We start from the raw sequence: 23,505 nt of genomic DNA, 5'->3' as shown, positions 1-23,505 counted from the left end.
GTGTATTAGTATTGCTAGCATAGCAAATCACCATAAACTTATCCATTTAAACACAAATTTTAAAACATTTAAAATATTTTAAATTTTAAACCTCTTTTTCTTTTTTTTTTTTAACCACAACTGCAAGGAATTGAAATCTAACAATAATTCATATGAACAGCAAAATAGATTCTCCTCCAGCACCTCCAGAAAGGAACCCAGCCTCCCACCGTCTTGATTTTAGCCCCACTGGGCTAAAATGAAACCTGTGTAGGACTTCTGACCTACAGAACTGTAAGATCAGCAAGAAAGTGGCTAAGTTGATGGTGATTTGCTGTAAATTCATCTCATCCCTTAAAAGTGTTTTTGTTTTTAAATGGACATTATGAATGTAGCAGTAACAAACAAATATATTGTATAAATAAATATCCTTTATAAATAAATATACATATATAAATATACATATTCAGGGTACATGTCCTGAATTTTTACTTAACTGTGTGAGCCATCAGAAAGATTAAAAATTATTTCACTAGTAAGTTTATATTAAATACATTTCGTTGTGACATTACAAATTAAAACTGTGTAAAAGAAATGCTTGACAATTAACCTGATATTAAATTTGCAAGAGTCTTAGGTAAATCAGATCTAGATTTGTCGTAATTTTAATTAGCTACTCAAAAATGTCATAAAAGAACAGTTACTAAGAAGTCCAGAACCTTCCCATTTTGAAAACATGAGGCAAACATTTTTAAAATGCTACTTTTTCTAAATAGGAAACTCAGTTTCAAACACTGAATTTGAAAAGTCACAGAAACATTTGAAATAGCTTTTATTCCTCTCTAGCATGTAAGGAGTTTTATTTGATGTTATCTTAAGACATGTCCCCTCATTTCTTGCTGTGCAACAAATAAAACAAGAAATACAGTAGCAACTGCTAGAAATCTCTGGTTCTCTTTATTCCTTTATGATTCTTGTGGAATATTTTTTTTTCTGTGACCAAAAAACATGTCACAAGCCAAGTTGTATATATTGTTAGCAAGTGGGTAATAAACATAATGCTTATAATGTTATTTTTTTGTTCAGTAGGATTATTTTCCCCTCCCAAATTATGCTATTTATTTTGGGGGTTTTGTTTATTTGTGTATTTGTGTCTAGTAGTTGCACACAGTATGTTGCATTTAAAAATACAGCAAATCCATTCCACTTACCAAACTATGCCCTGAGCCCCAGAGCCAATAGGCTTTAGATTCTGGTAGCGCTTGAGAACTGTGAAGGTTGAGTCTCCCACTTCCACACTGTAGAATTGGTTGTCAACTTTGCTTTTGCTCATGTTGTAATGTTTGGCAATATATGACACATCCACTTGTTTATCGAATCCCTGTCAAAAAGAAGAACAGCAAAATCATGAGGCAAGTGAACAGGCAGAATGATAATGAGATGTACAGAAACTGGTTCTTTTAGTGATTACTAACACTTAGCCATCTATCATCTAGTTCATGAAGTTCACATAGAAAAAAAGCATGTATCAGTCCATGCAAGATTACCTGGAGTAAAAGAGCTTAGGAAAAAAATGCAAAGAAATTGGTTTTTTTTTCAACATTAAAACTATTTATAATAGACTAATCTTAGATTTGATTCACATAATCTTTTCTAAAGTATATCATAAAGACATTCATTTATAGAATAAACATCTCTATCTACTGAACATGCATTGGTCTCAGAGGTTATATTAGCTCCTTCAGGATTCAAGTACATAAGACAAAGATGATCACTGGTCATCCATTATACCAGTCACATGAGGACAGATAAAGATTGTATCTACAATCCTTTCTCAGAAAGAACTAAGATACAAACTTATGCAACGTTTTAATTATTTTAATTGGGTAAACTTGAATTAAACAGTCTTGACTTCATTTGTCCTCATTAATATCACAAGTGCTATTGTTCTGAATTAAGCATAGCAAAATTTTTGTTCGAATTAACATTATTCTAAAATACCACATGACACTTTACTTTTTGGAAGCTTAGATTTTAAATATCTTAATTTTTGCATTTTTTGTTTATTTTTGAGAGAGGTTCATCTATCAATTATATTTAGTAATCGAAGAGTCTGTCTTTAAAATTTTGAACCATAATACATATGTTGAATATAAATATCCATTACCTGTGATTATTTATCCACGAACGATCTTATATTGTATTTATGACATAAATAGTAAGAATTCTACAGCTAGAAGGGACCTCACAGAACATCATCTGGTCCACTCCTGTGGCACACACTGGTGGATGCCTTCCCAGTAGTCAACCCTTCTTGCTGATTTTGTTCAGGTTTTAAGCACCCACATTTTCTGTGGGATCCTCCCCAATTGTTTAACTGAAAATTAAACAATCTATGCCAGTGGTTCTCATCAAAGATGGTTTTGACCGATTTGGGGCATTTAGATTTGTGGGCAGGTTTTTAAATGCCACAATAAGGGGAGAGGTACGGGTTAGATTGATTTGGTTTGTCAAAGAATGCTGGTTGTCCTACAAGAAGTGAGACGTGAGACATTCCCATGCAATGAATAATTTCTCACATACCTCACAACTTGTGAGTGTCCTGCCAAAGCTTTAATTAGTGAAAAATCTGCCTATAATGTTTTGAGTCCAGAATCTAAACCAAAGACTTTTTGTGTAATTTTAACATACATGAACTTTTCCGAAAATCGCATTCTGATACAATTTGAAAGATTTAACTCTTAGGCTCTGAACCTCTGGATTGATAATAAAACTATTTTTCCTGGAAAGTTCTGGCATTTCATTTCTAAATAAAAACTTGAAATAGAAGTACTATCTAATTTTCCCCATATTCCCTTAGAAAGAGACCCAAGCAGCATCAGTGATGTAAATGAGGAGAATACAGTGGAGCCCATGGGAACACGGGTGGCAAAACCTACAAATCCAGTGCTAGGATCATGAGACCCCCAGATAGCTGAGACAGGCTCGAGAGTAGAATACGTGTGACAGGCACCAACCTATGATTGCATTGGCTATGATGGCAGCATTCACTGCAAATGCACCAAGACCCCAAAGAATAGAATGGACTTAGAGAACTTAGGTTGCTTGGACAGGAAACCAAAAATTCAAGTGATCTGCAAATGCAATAATAAAAGGTCTGAAATCAAGAAAGCAGTTTGTGGAGCACGGGATAGGGAATTAAATAAGACTATTAAAAATCAGGACATTGCAAGCCTATTCAAGGAGACAACAACAGGGTTTAGAATTTAGACAATGGGTGTGGACAGTGGCAGAAACAAGAACATTAGTCTTTAAACAATCCTTGATTTCAGCCACAGTACCAGGAACTGCTCTCCACACCATGGTCCATTTCTACTCTAGACTTTTTGGCATATAAGTAGAACAGCCTGAATAAAGCCCTGCTTTTTTTCCTGGCTAAGAAAGGTTAAAAAGCAACTGGAGCTAGAATATAAAATGAATTCATCTGTCAAGTTTAACTTGGGATGAAGTGCCTAACTTGCCATTTGTCATGTTCTGACCCTTCTTTATATCTTTTAATATTCAGCTTCTGACCACACACAAAATCTTTAGCACACACTAGCCTCATCAAACCTAGATAGTATATCTCCCCTTCCCTTACTTATTCCCTTCACTTTGGAAGTGTGGCTTTCTCAACTGTATTGCATGTATAAACTAATCACTGGCAATGAACTTTGTGTTCTGGACTCCTGACTTAATGCTGTATTGTGGCACAGCCCTGTGCCTTTGGACTTCACTGTGGCTTTTCTAGCTATGGTCTCAGTCAATATATCATAGTTGATTCAACTTGTTGTCTCTCCTCTTCCAACATTTCCATGTATAATCAAATAAACCAAAGAAGCTTAACAATTCATGTCACTTATCTTTAAGGTTTACTCTAAGAGCTACCCTATTTAATATTTAGAACTGTTTAATCCAACAAACACTGATTATATACATATTATTTGTCAAATGCTAGGTTTGGCACTCAAACTATAACCAAAAAAAGATAAGGTTCAGTCTAGAATGAAGACAATCAAATAAGAAAGTAGTTAAAGTATGGATAATATATTCTACAGTAGAATAAAAGAAGGTGCTAGAAGCAAACAGAAACCAACAAGCAGAAAAGGGCTCTTTCTATATAATAGAAATAAAATAATATTTATTCTGGAATAGAGTATTGCAATGGCAGTATATGTGCCACAGTAAACTATGTGTGTATTCCGGGAGTTAAAGGAAGACAGAGGTTTTCAAAGGAAAAATGAGGATGATTATCTATTTTGAGATAATTATCCTTGGCTACAAGGATCAATAACAAAGGTAATGCCAGTCCAAAGTGGGACAGGCAGTTGCTGGGCAGATGGCTTTGCAGAAATATTTTTTTCATAAGGTTGTGATGGTCTTGGTGCAAACTTGTGGGTTTTTCAGCCCTTTCTGATAGTTTTCACCAGGTATTTACGTATGTGAACCCTTCTGTTTATGGCCTTCCTCTGCTCTATTTGTCCTGGTTTTTTCCTTTCTTTCTTTTTTTAACACAAGTGACTCCATTTGGATTCTGACAACTTTCACAGTAGCAACTAACCACCTGCACTCATTCATTACCATTAATTCATTCACCTACCATGTATCAAGCAACTACTAGATGCCAAGTTACAGGTATAAAGTTGGCAATGTTTGAGGGGGACTTGATCTTTGTTTTCCCCAACTAAAACTATCCCTGAACCTCCCTTTTCACTGGTTCTCAGATATGAGTGTGCATCTCAACCACCTGGGGATGCACATTGGAGAAGCAGGGCTTGATAAAATACAAGTCATTGGCATAACATTCTGGAGATTTGGATTCAAGTAGAAATCAACCAATTAAAAATCATCATTACAAGGTTTGTGAATTCACACACACACAAATATATAATTTCCTTTCAAGTTTCTTCTTTATGCCCCACTTTGAATTAAACTTCAGGTAAAATTTGGAAGTTAAGGAAGATGTTCATGAAAGCATCTCAAATAATTGGTAAAAGTCTATTTTAATTACTAGTTTAAGCAGTAAGACATGGACAAAATAGCATAGGAAATTTTCTTAGATTGATGTCATAACCAAAAATTTGATAGCAAATATGATGTGTTAAAGAGCTTCCCCCAGATCCCATCTGTGCCCCAAGCTTACAAATCTAAATTGAGTTTTGAAAGGTTCCGAGCATATTTAATAGACTATATTTCATCCTTCAGCTTCTATATAGTCTTCCTTGTCATGACTATAAAGTTCAAATACAATTTTTTCTTTATAAAATGTGCCCATGAAAATATTCCATTAAGCACATTACAGAAAAATATTATCAGTGCTAAAAATTACTTTTCTCTAGTTATACATTTTAGTATTTCCTGAGTTCAAGTCATAGAATAAAACAGCTGATTATTTGAACCTACAAAGAAAAAAATATCCTGTTGAGAAGGCATGATTGGTCTAGAGCAGAGATTCTGAACTTTTAACATGGATTAGGATGAGCTAGGGGGCTGATAAAATGCGAAGTTTCTGATTCAGTAATACTAGAATAAGGCCAAGAATCTGTATTTCTAACAAGTTTCATATTTTGAGAATCACTGTTTTAGACAATAGTAGATATAAAAGATGCCACCATTCAAAGAGGAATAATTAAAGAGTCAAAAACTGGAAGCAATGCAGATCAACAAGTAAACAAAGGATGTGGAAGTTAAAAACAATGGCATAAAACACTCTCCGTGGTATCAGCACCTGAGTGCTCATCATCCATTCAATTGCTAGCCTATAGCCATAGAATTTTGCAAAGGAAAATGTCCCTTATTATTGATCTTCTCCTGCAGGTGTCCAAAGCTTTGATTGCACTTTAATAGCCTGTATTTCAGAAGCACTCCCTCCTCATTTCCACTTGTGAATGACTGTCCTACGTTTCTGATAGTCAGTTCCTGAGTGGGAAACATTGGAGTTTAAGAATTTTTGGAGGTTAAGCTTTCTTTGTTTCTTTTGAATGATATAGCTGAAAATAGCACTGAGCCTGGATCAGTTCTGCACTTAATAGCTGTGAAACCTTGGGCAAACCATTTTATTCTTTCATGCATTATTTATATTCTGCATGGTTCCATAAAGGATTTGTGTAGCTCACGGTAAAAGACAGAGAAACAATAAAACCATTAAATCCAGTTTTAAAAACAAATGTCAAACAAAGCCAGCTAGGAGATGACAGTTTTACCGGAAGACTTAAGTTATGAATATCTATTGCCTTGAGCACAAAAGTTAGTGTCACACTTCTGGAACACCAAAGGAAAAAAAATAATAACAACAAAACCACAGTGAGTGGCAGGTTTTGATTCATTCATCTCATAAAATATATAATACCGATTCATAGGAAAGATAAAATTCTTCAGCTAAACTTCAGGAAGAATATATTCAATAGTTTCTTCATATAAAAAACCTGGAATCAAACAACAGGCAGTAGGTAAGATATTTTTAGTGAAAGTCACAGAAATATGTGCCATATGACTTGTATGATATTAACTCTCAATAACGCAAGGGAAAAAGAAAGTTGAACCAGTATTATTGCTTACCTACTACAGATGTACTCTGTATTATGTTAAACATGTTAGAGCGAACACTCAAAACAGATGAAGAAAGTGGCATACACAGCTGTTAATTAATTGACTCAAAATCTCAGAACTACTAATTGGTGGTACCAATAAATATGAATTAAAGTTTGTCTGACTTCAAAACCAGTTCTCTTCTTTCTGTAAGCTAAACCATGTACTAGTTTAGCTAAAATAATTAAGAATAGTGATGTGGTTTTCTTATAATAAAGTGTGCCTCAGGAATAAAGCTAAGAAAATCAAGAGAAATGAATGAATATCCTCCTTCATAAATTCATTTATCAATTGTTTCAGCCTAGAGTTTAAGCTTAACATGAAATAATTCAAAGTTGAAGTAGACAATCTTGTGTGGTGATGGAAAGCTGGATATTCACAGATGCCAAGAAATTTAAAGGGCCTGATTCTATTCATTTGTTAAATATTGAGCACCTACTGTGTGTCAGGCACTATTAAAGGTAACATGGGCATAAAATTAATCTATCTCAATAGGATAGCCAAGAAATATTAACCACAAAGTGCACTTGCAGATAATTAGCCAGTCAATCTGCTGGATATTTTTTTAGTATGGTCATTTGAATACTGAAAACCACTTGCCTAAAGTCATGATCCTGCTTTTGACACAAATGATATTGAGCTATCCACTCTCATAGTTATGACCAGCAGATTGAGTTGCTTCATGATACCACTCCAACATTGTTGTATAAAGTCAGCTGAAATAATGCCTGATGTTCTGGGTTTTTTTGTGGCAAAAAGGCATGTGCTTAATCTATTTTAAATATATATCAAATTATTTACATATGAGATTTGTTTGTTTATTTCTTTTTAGAAACAGGGTCTTGCTCTGTCACCCAGCCTGGAATGCAGTGGCACAATCAAGGCTTGCTGCAGCCTTGAACTCCTGGGCTCAAGCAATCCCCCCACCTCAGTCTTCTGAGAGCTGATACTATAGGGACATGCCACCACTCCCAGATTTTTTGTTTTGTTTTGTTTTGTTTGTTTTTTTTGTTTTAGAGATGAGGTCTTACTATGTTGCCCAGGCTGGTCTTGAACTCCTGGCCTCAAACAATTCTCCTGCCTCAGCCTCCCAAAGTGCTGCTATTACAGTTGTTAGCCACAGCACCTGACCTTACATATGAGTTTTAAAGGGGAAGATTTGAGACAATACTTAGTGATATTTAGGATTAAATTTTGTTCTCTCAAGAGCACATTTCCTCACCCTGTTCCTTGAAGTATTACTCTCAACAGAGGGTTACATCCTGGAATTAATTTCACTTTTACATTAGTTAGTTGGCCCAGAGATGGTTATTCTATGAAATCAATGAATTATAAAAAATCAATAAAGCAGCAAAAATTTTAAGACTTAAATTATGTTTGATAATTATTTTCAATTATCTTGGAAAGCATATAACAGTAATCAATAGTAGAGCTGGTATGGTTTCTGCCTGCCTGTTCTTTATGCATGAAGGAGAGAGACTAATACTGCTTGAATACCTATTAGGCACCAAGCTAGTATTAGTAACAGGCAATGTGCTAGATGTCTAACAAATTATTTCATGTAAGAATTAGCATTCTATTTTCAACAAATAAGAAACTTTAGACTGAGAACTTTAGCCAAGGGTAAAAATGCAGCTTCTCATCTATCCAGTTTAAAATCCTGACTGTGAGACCTTGGACAAGTTCTTTATAATATTAGCCCTTGTTTCTTTAGTTGTAGAATGAGGGTGATAATCTACTTTTGATTAGTGGAAAGGTTAAATAAGATAATCTATGTAAGCTCTAAACATGGCATAAGGTTATAGGAACCTCTCCAAGTGTATTATTTTTAATATAATTATTACCATTGTTATAATTATCATTATTATTGAGAAGTTTGACAACATTTAAGACCCATAGTTAGCAGTTTTAGGATATTTATAACAAAAGTTGGCCTAGCTCCTCAGCCACAGTGCCATCTGAAAGCACTATGATACTCCTATAAAATCCACAAAGAACCAACAGAGTTCCGAATTACAGGATAACAAGATATTTTTTATTTTGTTTTCATTTGTGGTAGAGACAGTGCTCCATGAATATCCATGTGCCCCTCTCCACTTTCCAGCCTCCCTTGCAGTTGCAGTTGGTGTCATGTGACTATATACAGAAATGCCAGCTGTCACCTAAACAGAGAGTCCTTCAAAAAGTGATGTGCTCACAACTAAAAGAACTAGAGAAGCAAGAGCAAACAAATCCAAAAAGTAGCAGAAAACAAGAAATAACTAAGATCAGAGCAGAACAGAAAAAGAGACAAAAAAAAAAAAACCCTTCATAAATCAATGAATCCAGGAGCTGTTTTTTGAAAAAAATTAATGAAATAAATAGACTGCTAGTTAGACTAATAAAGAAGAAAAGAGAAAAGAATCAAATAGACACAAGAAAAAAGTGATAAAGGGTTATCACCACTGATCTCACAGAAATACAAACTAACATCAGAGAATATTATAAACACCTCTATACAAATATACTAGAAAATCTAGAAGAAATGGATAAATTCCTGGACACAAACACCCTTCCAAGACTAAACCAGGAAGAAATCAAATCCTAGAATAGACCGATAACAAGTTCTGAAAGTGAGGCAGTAATTAGTAGCCTAACAACCAACAAAGAGCCCAGGACAAGACAGATTCACAGCTAAATTATACCAGAGGTACAAAGAGGATCCCTTATCATTCCTTCTGAAATTATTCCAAACAATTGAAAAGGAGGGACTTCCCCACAACTCACTTTATGAGGCCAGCATCATCCTGATACCAAAATCTGGCAGAGACACAATAAAAACAGAAAACTTAAGACCAATATCTGATGAACATCGATGAAAAAATACTCAATAAAGTACTGGCAAACCTAATCCAGCAGCACATCAAAAATCTTATCCTACACAATCAAGTTAGCTTCATCCCTGGGACGCAAGGGTGGTTCAACATACGCAAATCAATAAATGTAATCCATCACATAAACATACCCAATGACAAAAACCACATGATTATTTCAATAGATGCAGAAAAGGCCTTTGATAAAATTCAAGATCCCTTCATGTTAAAAACTATCAATAAACTATGTATTGACATAACATATCTCAAAAAAACAAGAGCTATATATGACAAACCCACAACCAATATCCCACAACCCACAACTGAATGGGCAAAAGCTGGAAGCATTCCCCTTGAAAACTGACACAAGATAAGGATGCCCTCTATCACCACTCCTATTCAACGTAGTAATGGAATTTCTGACCAGGGCAATCAGGCAAAAGAAAGAAAGAAAGCGTATTTATTTTTTATTTTTTTTGCTTTTATTTCATTTTATTTTTTTATTATACTTAAATTCTAGAGTACATGTGCACAACGTGCAGGTTTGTTATATATGTATACATGTGCCATGTTGGTGTACTGCACCCATCAACTCATCAGCAGCCATCAACTCATCATTTACATCAGGTATAACTCCCAATGCCATCCCTCCCCCCTCACCCCTCCCCACAATAGACCCCAGTGTGTGATATTACCCTTCCCATGTCCAGGTGATCTCATTGTTCAATTCCCACCTATGAGTGAGAACATGTGGTGTTTGGTTTTCTGTTCTTGCAATAGTTTGCTGAGAATGATAGTTTCCAGCTGCATCCATGTCCCTACAAAGGACACAAACTCATCCTTTTTTATGGCTGCATAGTATTCCATGGTGTATATGTGCCACATTTTCTTAATCTAGTCTGTCACTGATAGACATTTGGGTTGATTCCAAGTCTTTGCTATTGTGAATAGTGCCGCAATAAACATACGTGTGCATGTGTCTTTACAGCAGCATGATTTATAATCCTTTGGGTATATACCCAGTAATGGGATGGCTGGGTCATATGGTATTTCTAGTTGTAGATCCTTGAGGAATCACCATACTGTTTTCCATAATGGTTGAACTAGTTTACAATCCCACCAACAGTGTAAAAGTGTTCCTATTTCTCTACATCCTCTCCAGCACCTGTTGTTTCCTGACTTTTGAATGATTGCCATTCTAACTGGCGTGAGATGGTATCTCATTGTGGTTTTGATTGGCATTTCTCTGATGGCCAGTGATGACGAGCATTTTTTCACGTATCTGTTGGCTGTATGAATGTCTTGTTTTGAGAAATGTCTGTTTATATCCTTTGCCCACTTTTTGATGGGGTTGTTTTTTTCTTGTAAATTTGTTTGAGTTCTTTGTAGTTTCTGGATATTAGCCCTTTGTCAGATGAGTAGATTGCAAAAATGTTCTCCCATTCTGTAGGTTGCCTGTTCACTCTGATGGTAGTTTCTTTTGCTGTGCAGAAGCTCTTTAGTTTAATTAGATCCCATTTGTCAATTTTGGCTTTTGTTGCTGTTGCTTTTGGTGTTTTAGACATGAAGTCCTTGCCCATGCCTATGTCCTGAATGGTATTACCTAGGTTTTCTTCTAGGGTTTTTATGGTGTTAGGTCTAACATTTAAGTCTCTAATCCATCTTGAATTAATTTTTGTATAAGGAGTAAGGAAAGGATCTAGTTTCAGCTTTCTACTCATGGCTAGCCAATTTTCCCGGCACCATTTATTAGTTTAAATAGGAAGAAATTTAAATAGGAGAAACATTTTTCAATCTATTCATCTGACAAAGGTCTAATATCCCGAATTTAAAAGGAACTTAAACGAATTTACAAGGGAAAAACAACTCCATCAAAAGTGGCCGAAGGACATGAACAGACACTTCTCAAAGAAGACATTTATGCAGCCAACAAACATGAAAAAAATCTCAACATCACTGATTATTAGAGAAATGCATATCAAAACCACAATGAGATACCATCTCACAGTAGTCAGAATGGCAATTAATTAAAAGTCAAGAAACAATAGATGCTGGCGAGGCTGCAGAGATATAAGAACACTTTTACACTGTTGGTGGGAATGTAAATTACTTCAACCACTGTGGAAGACAGTGTGGTAATTCCTCAAGGCTCTAGAATCAGAAACACCATTTGACCCAGCAATCCCATTACTGGGTATAAACCTAAAGGAATATAAATTATTCCACTATAAAGGTACTTGCACACATATGTTTATTGCAGTACTATTTACAATAGCAAATACATAGAACAAACGCAAATGCCCATTAATAATAGACTGGATAAAGAAAATGTGGCACATATACACCATGTGATACTATGCAGCCATAAAAAGGAATGAGATCATATCGTTTGCAGGCACATGGATGAAGCTGGAAGCCATCATCCTCAGCAAACTAACATAGGAACAGTCAACCAAACACTGCATATTCTCACTCATAAGTGGGAGCTGAAAAATGAGAGCACATGAACACAGGGAGGGGAACAACACACACCGGGACCTGTCAGGAGGGTGGTGGAAGGGAGCACATCAGCACAAATAGCTAATGCATGTGGGGCTTAATACCTAGGTGAGAGGTTGATAGGTGCAGGAAATCACCATGGCACATGTTTACCTATGTAACAAACCTGCACGTTCTGCAAATGTATCCCAGAGCCTAAAATTAAATTATTTTTTTTTTAAAGGTGATGTGCCTCCTCAACACATCTCTTTCCACAGCGGTGTTTCAGTTCGTACATCACAAGATGACTGAAACTTAAACTCCTGAGTCACCAAATAGAGGACAACCCTTGTTCACCTGAAATGGAATTTGAATGATAGGAAATAAACTTTTGATCTGATACATCACTGAGATTTGGAGTCTATCTATTACTACTGCAGTATGTTTTTCATTCTATAAATATTTATTTTGGTCATAAAATGTGCCAAGAACTATCCTAGACACTGAGAATGCAAAGCTCCTGACCTCATAGAGCTTAATATTAAATTGTCCCTTAGAGGATCAAACTTTTCCAAGTTATAGGCTTCATTATCACAATGATCTAAACTACTAAACTAATCACACTGATTCTACACCTTTTGATCTACACATTCACAATCTGTCTGCAATAAAGAAAAAGACATACAAAATCAGAAATAATAAGTGTTATTACATAATCAAAGACAGGACAAATTTTCCAGGGTAGTAACAGTCAGTACATTTTATTTAAAAAATCTTTTTCAGAGTGGGAGTAAGAGGTTAATATTTCATCATAAGGAAAGTAAAAATGACATTTGGGAATCAAAATGGTTAAAATGAATTATCTGGATTTTACCAACTCATCTCTAAAATATGTCTTTATATTTTTAGAAAAGAGAATTAGAGATTTTCTTTTTTTATTATTATTATACTTTAAGTTCTAAGGCACATGTACACAACGTGCAGGTTTGTTACATATGTATACATGTGCCATGTTGGTGTGCTGCACCCATTAACTCGTCATTGACATTAGGTATATCTCCTAATGCTATCCCTCCCCCATACCCCCACTCCATGACAGGCCCTGGCGTGTGATGTTCCCTGCCCTGTGACCAAGTATTCTCATTGTCCAATTCCCACCTATGAGTGAGAACATGTGGTGTTTGGTTTTCTGTCCTTGCAATAGTTTGCTGAGAATGATGGTTTCCAGCTTCATCCATGTCCCTACAAAGGACATGAACTCATCTTTTTATGGCTGCATAGTATTCCATGGTATATATGTGCCATATTTTCTTAATCCAGTCTATCACTAATGGACATTTGGGTTGGTTCCAAGTCTTTGCTATTGTGAATAGTGCTGCAATAAACATACGTGTGCATGTGTCTTCATAGCAGCATGATTTATAATCCTTTGGGTATATACCCAGTAATTGGATGGCTTGGTCAAATGGTATTTCTAGTTCTAGATCCTTGAGGAATTGCCACACTGTCTTCCACAATGGTTGAACTAGTTTACAGTCCCACCAACAGTGTAAAAGTGTTCCTATTTCTCCATATCCTCTCCAGCACCTGTTCTTTCCTGACTTTTTAATGATCACCATTCTAACTGGTGTGAGATGGTATCTCATTGTAGTTTTGACTTACATTTCTCTGATGGCCAGTGATGATAAACATTTTTTCATGTGTCTGCTGGCTGCATAAATGTCTTCTTTTGAGAAGTGTTTGTTCATACCCTTCACCCACTTTTTGATGGGGTTGTTTGTTTTTTTCTTGTAAATTTGTTTGAGTTCTTTGTAGATTCTGAATATTAGCCCTTTGTGAGATGAGTGGGCTTCATCCGTGTGATGAAAGGCTGGTTCAACATATGCACATCAATAAATGTAATCCAGCATATAAACAGAACCAAAGACAAAAACCACATGATTATCTCCACAGATGCAGAAAAGGCCTTTGACAAAATTCAACAGCCCTTCATGCTAAAAACTCTCAATAAATTCGATACTGATGGAACGTATCTCAAAATAATAAGAGCTATTTATGACGAACTCACAGCCAATATCATACTGAGTGGGCAAAAACTGGAAGCATTCCCGTTGAAAACTGACACAAGACGGGAATGCCCTCTCTCACCACTCATATCCAACATAATGTTGGAAGTTCTAGCCAGGGCAATCAGGCAGGAGAAAGAAATAAAGGGTATTCAATTAGGAAAACAGGAAGTCAAATTGTCCCTGTTTGCAGATAACATGATTATATATTTCGAAAACCCCATCATCTCAGCCCAAAATCTCCTTAAGCTGATAAGCAACTTCAGAAAAGTCTCAGGATACAAAATCAATGTGGAAAAATCACAAGCATACTTACACACCAATAACAGACACAGAGCCAAATCATGAGTGAACTCCCATTCACAATTGCTTCAAAGAGAATAAAATACCTAGGAATCCAACTTACAAGGGATGTAAAGGACCTCTTCAAGGTGAACTACAAACCACTGCTCAGTGAAATAAAAGAGGACACAAGCAAATGGAAGAACATACCATGCTCATGGATAGGAAGAATCAATATTGTGAAAATGGTCATACTGCCCAAGGTAATTTATAGATTCAATGCCATCACCATCAAGCTACCAATGACTTCCTTCACAGAATTGGAAAAAACTACTTCAAAGTTCATATGGAACCAAAAAAGAGCCCGCATTGCCAAGACAATCCTAAGTCAAAAGAACAAAGCTGGAGGCATCATGTTACCTGACTTCAAACTATGCTACAAGGCTACAGTAACCAAAACAGCATGGTACTGGTACCAAAACAGAGATACAGACCAACGGAACAGAACAGAGTCCTCAGAAATAATACTACACATCTACAACCATCTGATCTTTGACAAACCTGAGAAAAACAAGAAATGGGGAAAGGATTCCCTATTTAATAAATGGTGCTGGGAAAATTGGCTAGCCATGAGTAGAAAGCTGAAACTGGATTCTTTCCTTACTCCTTATACGAAAATTAATTCAAGATGGATTAGAGACTTAATTGTTAGACCTAATACCATAAAAACCCTAGAAGAAAACGTAGGCAATGCCATTTAGGACACAGGCATGGGTAAAGACTTCATGTCTAAAACACCAAAAGCAATGGCAACAAAACCCAAAATTGACAAATGGGACCCAATTAAACTAAAGAGCTTCTGCTCAGCAAAAGAAACTACCATAAGAGTGAACAGGCAACCTACAGAATGGGAGAGAATTAGAGATTTTCAAATGCTGCATTAAAGAATCTGAAACACTAAAGCCATGTTTTCATTCACACAGCAAAGAATATTATTCTTAAACCCTGTGTGACACGATATGGCTTGGATCTGTGTCTCTACGCAAATCTCCTGTGGAATTGTAATCCCCAATGTTGGAGGTAGGGCCTGGTGGGAGATGATTGGATCATGGGGGTAGTTTCTCATGGTTTAACACCATTCCCTTTAGTGCTATATCATCTCAATAGTGAGTTCTCATGAGATCTGGTTGTTTAAAAGGGTGTAACACCTCCCTCCTCTCTCTCTTCCTCCTGCTCCTGCCATGTAAGACGTGCCTATTTCCCCTTCACCTTCCACCATGAGTATAAGTTTCCTGAGGCCACTCCAGAAGCCATGCAGATGCTTCCATGCTTCCTGTACAGCCTGCAGTACTGTGAACCAATTAAACTTCTCTTATTTATAAATTACCTAGTCTCAGGTATTTATTTAAAGTGATGCAAGAATGGACTAATACATGAAGCTTATCCTTATCATTCCCTCATCTGCACAATTATAAAAGAATTTAATTAGTACCTCACTTTAATAGTTCCACATTCTCCATGATCTTGTTTTTCATCTTTTTGAATATGTACTTTTGTAGTTGCCTTGACCTTTATTGGAATGAGTTAGATATGTGCATAACCAAATAAACATTCACTTACAGAGAAGATGAACAAAAGAGGAATTTAATGATACACTCCAGATTAGAATTGGTTTTAGAACTAAGAATCAAAGTGGACATTCTTCTTAAGCTACTGAAAAATGCAGCCTATGGTTATCATGCATCACACCTTCAAATAATAACTGTGCAGATAAGCAAACAGTATCACTTGAAATGTATTTCCAAAGTCTCCTATCAGGATAATGATAGAATTAAAATAGTGTATTTAAGAAGTTAGTTGATTACCTAAGAACATAATTTAGACAAGAATGCAATCCAAAAGTTGATGCTTCTCTTGCAGAGCACAATTACAAATTAATCATACACTGAAAATCACAAATAGTTCTGGAATTTTTTTTAACATAACTTCTGTATTTTGAAAAATGTAACCAATAACTGCATTTACTCTGAATAATACCTCAACAATAATTAAACTCATAACATCAAATTACACTTAAATTTGGGTTAAATCAATTCAAAAAGAAGTCAAAATCTGACCTTTTTGTGCTTCAAGAAAATAAAGCGCATTTTCACAATGAACCAATACAGAAAAACTAATTATCACGGAACTGAACTTCAAATTTTCTGTTAAACTTGAGCAGCATAACTAAGGGTATTCATTAACTATAATAACTACTTAATAAATCTTCAGAAAAAAACTGCTGAGCATATAAAACAGAAACACAGCACTAAATTTACACTTTTGAAATTTGTTATAACTGTGTTCACCTGTGGATACCCAGAAAAAACTATTGTCAAGCAACATGAATCATCCATCCATAAAAACAGGTAGACTGTTACCATGACAGTATAGAAATCTCTGTGATTTATTTCAACATACAAGATATATCACATTTTTATAATAACGTTTACCTTATCTTTGTTTAATAATTTACTCACAGTCATTCAAACAAAAGCATATACATTGTGATTTTAGAAAATTAGTGCAAAATTAAATGTTACATATTAAAACAGATGTAGAAGAAAGTTACAGTCAGGTTTCCTTAAATAATACATAAGAAATAACACCCACTAAAAGGAGAAGTAAAAATTTCTCTTTCTCCATTACATGAAAAACTAAAATAGTTTTTTTAAAAAGGGATATATAGGTTCGTATCTCAAAACCACAGCCATTTATTTATGAAACACCAGTGCCTTCAACTACATCCATGGTTCAACCTGCTGTTCCCCTTAAGCCATATTTTTATCAAGTGAAGAATTTAAATTGAGATTTTTGGAGGTTCAGGCAGTCCTTCCAAAAACCTAAACCATACAAATCATGACATTTGTTTCACAGATCACCTAAAATGGTTTACAGTTTACCTGTTACATTATGCAGGTTTTTCCTTTGCCCTGCTCTGCCAAAACATCTTTTTCTTTGATAGTCTACTTCTCATGTTGTTGTAGAAGTCTTTATTCCATCTAGGATGGCCATCCAATGAAGTATAAAATTTTTAATTGGATATTTTCAGAGTCTTTGAAACAGAAACATCATAGACCCATCAAATGAAATGAGCAAAACAAGTTACTTTGAATTCAAAATGCCTTCAAATCAAGAGAGCTGTTTTTAAAAACTCATATAATTCTGGAACCAAGTTTAATGATGTTTTTTAAATGCTCTAGATGCTAGTAATCTGAACATATCATTTAAAATCAAACCACTCCATGGATACTCCAGACACTTCTTTTCATAAATTCCCTTGTTTACTAGTTCCCATGTTTAAAAACAGCTCTTAAAGGTTACTGTACCCTGTAAAACATTAGCAAATTATCCTGAAATTTCCAAAGATTGAAAAACACTGTGCCAAAAAATAATAGTAAATCAAGTGATCAGTAATTTTGCTAAAGGGTAGATATTATTACATATACACACATAGTGCTTTTATTATCCAGAGGAATAAAATATATTTTAATTAACCAATGAAGTCATCTAATAATATTTCATATTTATTTAAAAGACATTGCTCTAACTAAAAAAAAAAAAAGGCTACATGTTTAATCTTGGCTATCATATCTTACAACGTAAAATGCCAAAAAAAGTAAGAGTTGTTTTTAACTGAAGACTAATTTTGACACTAACAACTCCACATTAAGACTGCTATTTTTTTCATATCTCCAGTAGTATTCTGGACCTTAAATACCACCACCATATTTTGGAATTTGCGTAAAAACCTTTTTCCCCCTACTGGTCCATAAACATCTTAGGCTCCTTTGCATTTAATCATAGTTTTTTTGTTCTCAGTTAAATGTAGTTTAAGTGGTATTATAAAGATAAAATAAGGTAAAACCTTAATAAATTTTTCACACACAGTAAGTATTCAATAAGTAGTGAGGGGTTTTGGTTGGTTGGATGTTTGGTGACTCATTATTGCTTATCCCTGAGGTCTTGAACTATAAGGAGTAGAGTTTTTTTTTTTTTTTTTAAGTTTATGAGCCTAACCACTCCCTATCATGATTGAGAGTAAACAGCATGTTTTTTAGGGGAGTAACCACATCATGCTGTATCTCTAGTTTCTAATCCACAAATTACAAGTACATATTATAAGTACTCAGTAAGATGTCTTGCAACAAAGGCCATTTATGATAAACCCATAGCTAACATCATACTGAATAGGGAAAACCTTAAAGCTTTTCCTCTAAGAAGTGGAACAAGACAGCCCACTCTTTCCAGTATTATTCAACATAGTACTGGAAGAACTAGTCAAAGCAATTAGACATAAGAAATAAGTAAAGGGCATCCAAAGTGGAAAGGAAGAAGTCAAATTGTCCCTGTTTGCAGATGACATAATCTCATATATAGAAAAACCTAAAGACTCTACTAAAAAACCCTTAGAACTAACAAACAAATTCAGTAAAATTGCAGAATGCGAAATCAACAAACAAAAATCAGTAGCATTTCTACACACGAACAACAAACTAGCTAAAAAAGAAATCAAGAAGTTTGCTGGGTGTGGTGGCTCATGCTTATAATCACAGCACTTTGGGAGGCCAAGGTGGGCACATCACGAGGTCAGGAGATTGAGAACATCTTGGCTAACATGATGAAACCCTGTCTCTACTAAAAATACAAAAAATTAGCCTGGCGTGGTGGTCAGTGCCTGTAGTCTCAGCTACTCGGGAGGCTGAGGCAGGAGAATCACTTGAACCCAGGAGGTGGAGGTTGCAGTGAGCTAAGATCACACCACTGCACTCCAGCCTGGGCAAAAGAGTGACTCCATCTCAAAAAAATGAAAAAAGAAGGAAAAGAAATCAAGAAGTCAATTCCATTTACACAATAGTACACAAGAAATAAAATACCTAGGAATAAATTTAACCAAGGAAGTGAAAGACTTATACAAGGAAAACTATAAAACACTGATTAAAGAAATTGAAAAGGATACAAATGAAAAGATATCTCATGCTTATGGATCAGAAGAATTAATATTGTTAAATGACCATACTAACCAAAGCAACCTACATATCCAATGTAACGCCTACCAAAATACCAATGACATTCTTCCCAGGAAAAAAAAAATCCAAATTTGTATGGAACCACAAAAGGCCCCAAATAGACAAAGCAATCCTGAACAAAAAGAACAAAGTTAAAGGTATTACACCACCGGACTTCAAAATATACTACAAGGCTATAGTAACCAAAACAGCATGGCACTGGCATAAAAACAGACTCATAGACCAACAGAACAGATTAGAAAACCCACAAATTAATTCACATATCTACAGCCAACTGCCTTTTGACAAAGCTACCAAGAACATACATTGGGGAAGGGAAACCCTCTTCAATATATGATGCTAAATGGTTATGCATATGAAGAAGAATGAAACTAAACCTTTATCTCTCACAATAAACAAAATACAACTCAAGACAGATTAAATACTTAAATGTAAGACCTGAAATTATAAACCTACTAGAAGAAGACATAGGGAATATGCTTTGGGACATTGTTCTGGGCAAAGATTTTATGAAAATAAGACCTCAAAAGCAGAGGCAACAAAACAAAACAAAAATGGATTGTATCAAACTATAAAGCTTTTGCACAGCAAAGGAAACAATCAACAAAGTGAAAATACAACCTACAGAATGGGAGAAAATATTTTCAAACTATTCATTCCAAAGGGAATTAATATCTTAAATATACAAGGAGCTCAAATATCTCAACAACAACAACAAAATCTGGATTATAAATAGACAAATGATCTAAACAGACATGTTTCAAAAGAAGACATACAAATGGCCAACAAATATATGAAAAGATCACTCAACATCACTAATCATCAGGGAACTACAAATCAACACCACATTGATGTGTTATCCTACTCCAGTTAGAATGACTATTATAAAAAGGACAAAAAATAATAAATGTTGGTGAGAATGTGGAGAAAAGGAAGCTCTTATACACTGTTGGTGGGAATGTAAACTAGTACAACCACTATGGAGAACAGTATATAGGTTCTTCAGAAAACTTCAAAAAACTACAGGTAGAACTACCATATGATCCAGCATACACACCACTACTGGGTGTTCATAAAAAAAAAAAAAAAAAAAAAAAAATTATATCAAAGAGACATCTGCAGCCCCATGTTTATTGCACTATTCATAATAGCCAAGACATGGAATCAACCTTAGGTGTCCAACAGCAGATGACTAGATAAAGCAAATTAGGTATATACACTCAATGGAATAAAAGAGAAAAGAAATCCTGTCATTCTCAGCACCAGTTCCATTCTCAGCACCACGAATGGAACTGGAAGACATTATGTTAAGTGAAATAAGATAAGAATAGGAAGTTAAACACCACATGTTCTCATTCATATATGGAAACTAAAAAAAAGTTGATCTCATAGAGGTAAAAAGTAGACCAGAGGGTACTGGAGACTGAGATGGGTAAGGGTTGGGAGGAAAAAAGAGATTTGTTAAAGGGTATAAAATTACAACTAGACAGGAAGAATATAATATGGTGTTCTATAGCACTGTAGGGTGACTATAGTTTACATTATAAATTTCAAATAGTTAGAAGGAGGATATTGAATGTTCCCAACACAAAGAAATGATAAATGTTTGAGATGATGGATATGCTAATTATTCCCATGTGATTACTATACACTATATATCAAAACATCACTATGTACCTCCATAAACATGTAGGATTGTTATGTGTCAATTTTTTTAAGTGAATTAAGTTAAATTTTTAAATGGGAGGGATATTAAACTAATAAACTAGAAAAATTACCAAAATCTCTTAAAAATATGTGTTGAAACAATGAATGGTAAAACCAATAATCAATCAGTCAATGAGTAGATAAGGAGCCACAAGGAGTTTTCGTGTCATAAGAAAAAGGAAGACCAATCTTAGCTCAGTCCCTTTTACTTCTAGTGATACTTAAATTTATGATTTGTTGATTAATTAATTCATACCCTCTGTGTCACAGGCTTTCTCAAAATCAGGAAATAATTTAAAATTATTCATAACTAAATCATCAGTAAATGTTTACAGAGGACAGTAAGTTGATAAATGTTAGATAAATGTTAGGTAAACACTGATTTATGATTAGGAAAATAATGAAAACATAATTAAATCTATTAATATATAATTGTAGGATATGAGGATGTTGAAAAATTGATTTGATTTTGAAAAGCAAGCAAACACATTTCTACTTAGGAAATGGTGTTTTTCTGCTGGGTTTTCATTTTCCCTCTTTCACTGAATATTTTCTGGAGTAAGATAAACTTCTGGGCCTGGGAGTTAGGGAGAAAGATGCCCTGGTCCTGACCCTGTGATAGTACCATTGAGTGGGGAAAACAAATCTATAAACTTAGTAGTAATGCACAAAGAATGCAGTAAGTGCTGTAGACACCGGTGAGTGTGTAGGAGTTGGGAGGCCACAACACATATTATTTCTCTGTGAATATATCTCCTGGTTAAAATCCTGAATAATCTGTTCAGTACAACAAAGTTCCAAAAAGAACACTTTCATGAGTTTTTTTAAATTTATAGAGTGAAATGTAACACTTCTGTAGCTCTGTTCAATTGAGAAAAGAGAGCTAAGACTACTTACCTATTTCTCAGGAGAATCAAGAATTTTGCACTTTATATTCCCTGTAGGTTTATATTTTTGTAATTATTGAATTAATACCAGTGCAAACTAAAGATTATTCTTTTATTGTCTAACATTACAATGAAAAATTTCCCCCGAGACTATAACAAGAAACCTCTTGCCTTCAAAAGCTACTTTGCTGGGTTAAAAAAAAATAGTAAGAGTAACTTTTTTAAAAAAGTCAGTGAATCCCATATTCTTCAAATAATTCAGTTAAGAATTACGGTTAAAACTATTATAGATAATGTACATATTTTCTGCTGACAAATACTATTCAGCCATTTTATTTTCCATATTTCTCTGATTTCTTACAGACAATAGTGAAAAACTTAGAAATATGACATAATTGAAAACCCCATGGACTAAGGCTCAAGAGACTGAAATTCTGGACACAGTTAATCATTAATTAATTATTGACAAGTTTTTTAAGGTCTTTGAGTATTGTCTCTTGGGCAAAAAGTTGAGAGTAGCCTCAGCCAAGCTGGTGATAAGCTTAAACACCATAGTACATAAAGGATCTGTGAGATGCCCCAGGAAATGAGAAGCTTCCACAGAGCATAGTTTAAATAAAACCTCTATAGATCATTCTGCCTCTAAAAATAAATACACTATTTTCTTTCAATTGCTAGAGAAGTGAATGAGGCACAGAGCTACAGGAAAAATAAAAATAAATGTTATTATCAAAGAAAATTCTACACGGGAAGTAAATAAAATGTCCAGTCACAAATGGAAATATTCTGCTTACTATGTTATTTCTAGATTTTTAAAAAATATTATATGCATGCATATTTTCTATATATTAAAAGCTCATAGTAAGCAAGAAAATCCAGAGTCATTAAGAAAGTTCCTGCTTCACTTCTTTGTATTCCTTTGCTTTAAAAGAACTTCCATTAAAAATAAACATTCTGTATCTGCGCCCAGATGTAGAAAGTTGAACTGAAAAATAATTACAACCTACACAAAGACTTTCTGTATTTTAAAAAATGGCTGAAGGTTTAAGGTTATATTCATTGATATTGTTTTTGAGGTTCAGATTTAAACTGGAAATATGTAAAACATTAATTTAGTTTTTTGGTTTTGGTTGGTATGTTTTTTAAGTGTTAATGGCATGTAAATGGCTAGGATAATGAAGGCTAAGGAAATAGCTCACAGTCATACAGCTTGCAAGTGGTAAGGCCCAGATATTTAACCTAAAAATTCAGGCCTACTCATTTTCCACCACACCAGGATCACTGTTGCAACTGATTACATAAACAAAACATGTATAATTCATTTACTCATTATGCAAATGTCTGATAAGAGCCTACTGATATGGTTTGGATATTTGTCCCCTTCAAATCTCATGTTAAAATGTAATCCCCAGTGCTGGAGGTGGGGCCTGGTGGGAGGTGTTTGGGTTGTGGCTTGGTCCTGTCCTCACTATAGTGAGTTGTTGTGAGATCTGGTTGCTTAGAAGTGTGTGGAACCTTCCTCACTTTTTCTCTTGCTCCCACTCTGGCCTTGTGAGAT

At 34.8% G+C, this 23,505-nt stretch overlaps 1 protein-coding gene across 13 annotated transcripts in view; it reads right to left on the bottom strand.

The window, feature by feature from the left end:
- The window catches only part of LOC105479668 (mitogen-activated protein kinase 10), a 338,499-nt gene that overhangs the window by 140,828 nt on the left and 174,166 nt on the right, over positions 1 to 23,505 (bottom strand). For 12 of the 13 annotated variants that reach the window (XM_011737775.3, XM_011737776.3, XM_024792191.2 and 9 more), the window contains one exon: positions 1,191 to 1,360. In XM_011737775.3, coding sequence (XP_011736077.1) covers positions 1,191 to 1,360 — 170 coding nt within the window. Of the gene's footprint in view, positions 1 to 1,190; positions 1,361 to 23,505 lie in introns of those variants that run through there. The other variant, XM_011737788.3, reaches the window with a different exon arrangement.

Source organism: Macaca nemestrina, chromosome 3 (genome assembly GCF_043159975.1).
Source record: "Macaca nemestrina isolate mMacNem1 chromosome 3, mMacNem.hap1, whole genome shotgun sequence".
Classification (NCBI taxonomy): Eukaryota; Metazoa; Chordata; class Mammalia; order Primates; family Cercopithecidae; genus Macaca; species Macaca nemestrina.
The sequence above is the reverse complement of the archived record's forward strand: the minus strand, read 5'-3'. Positions and strand labels throughout refer to the sequence as shown.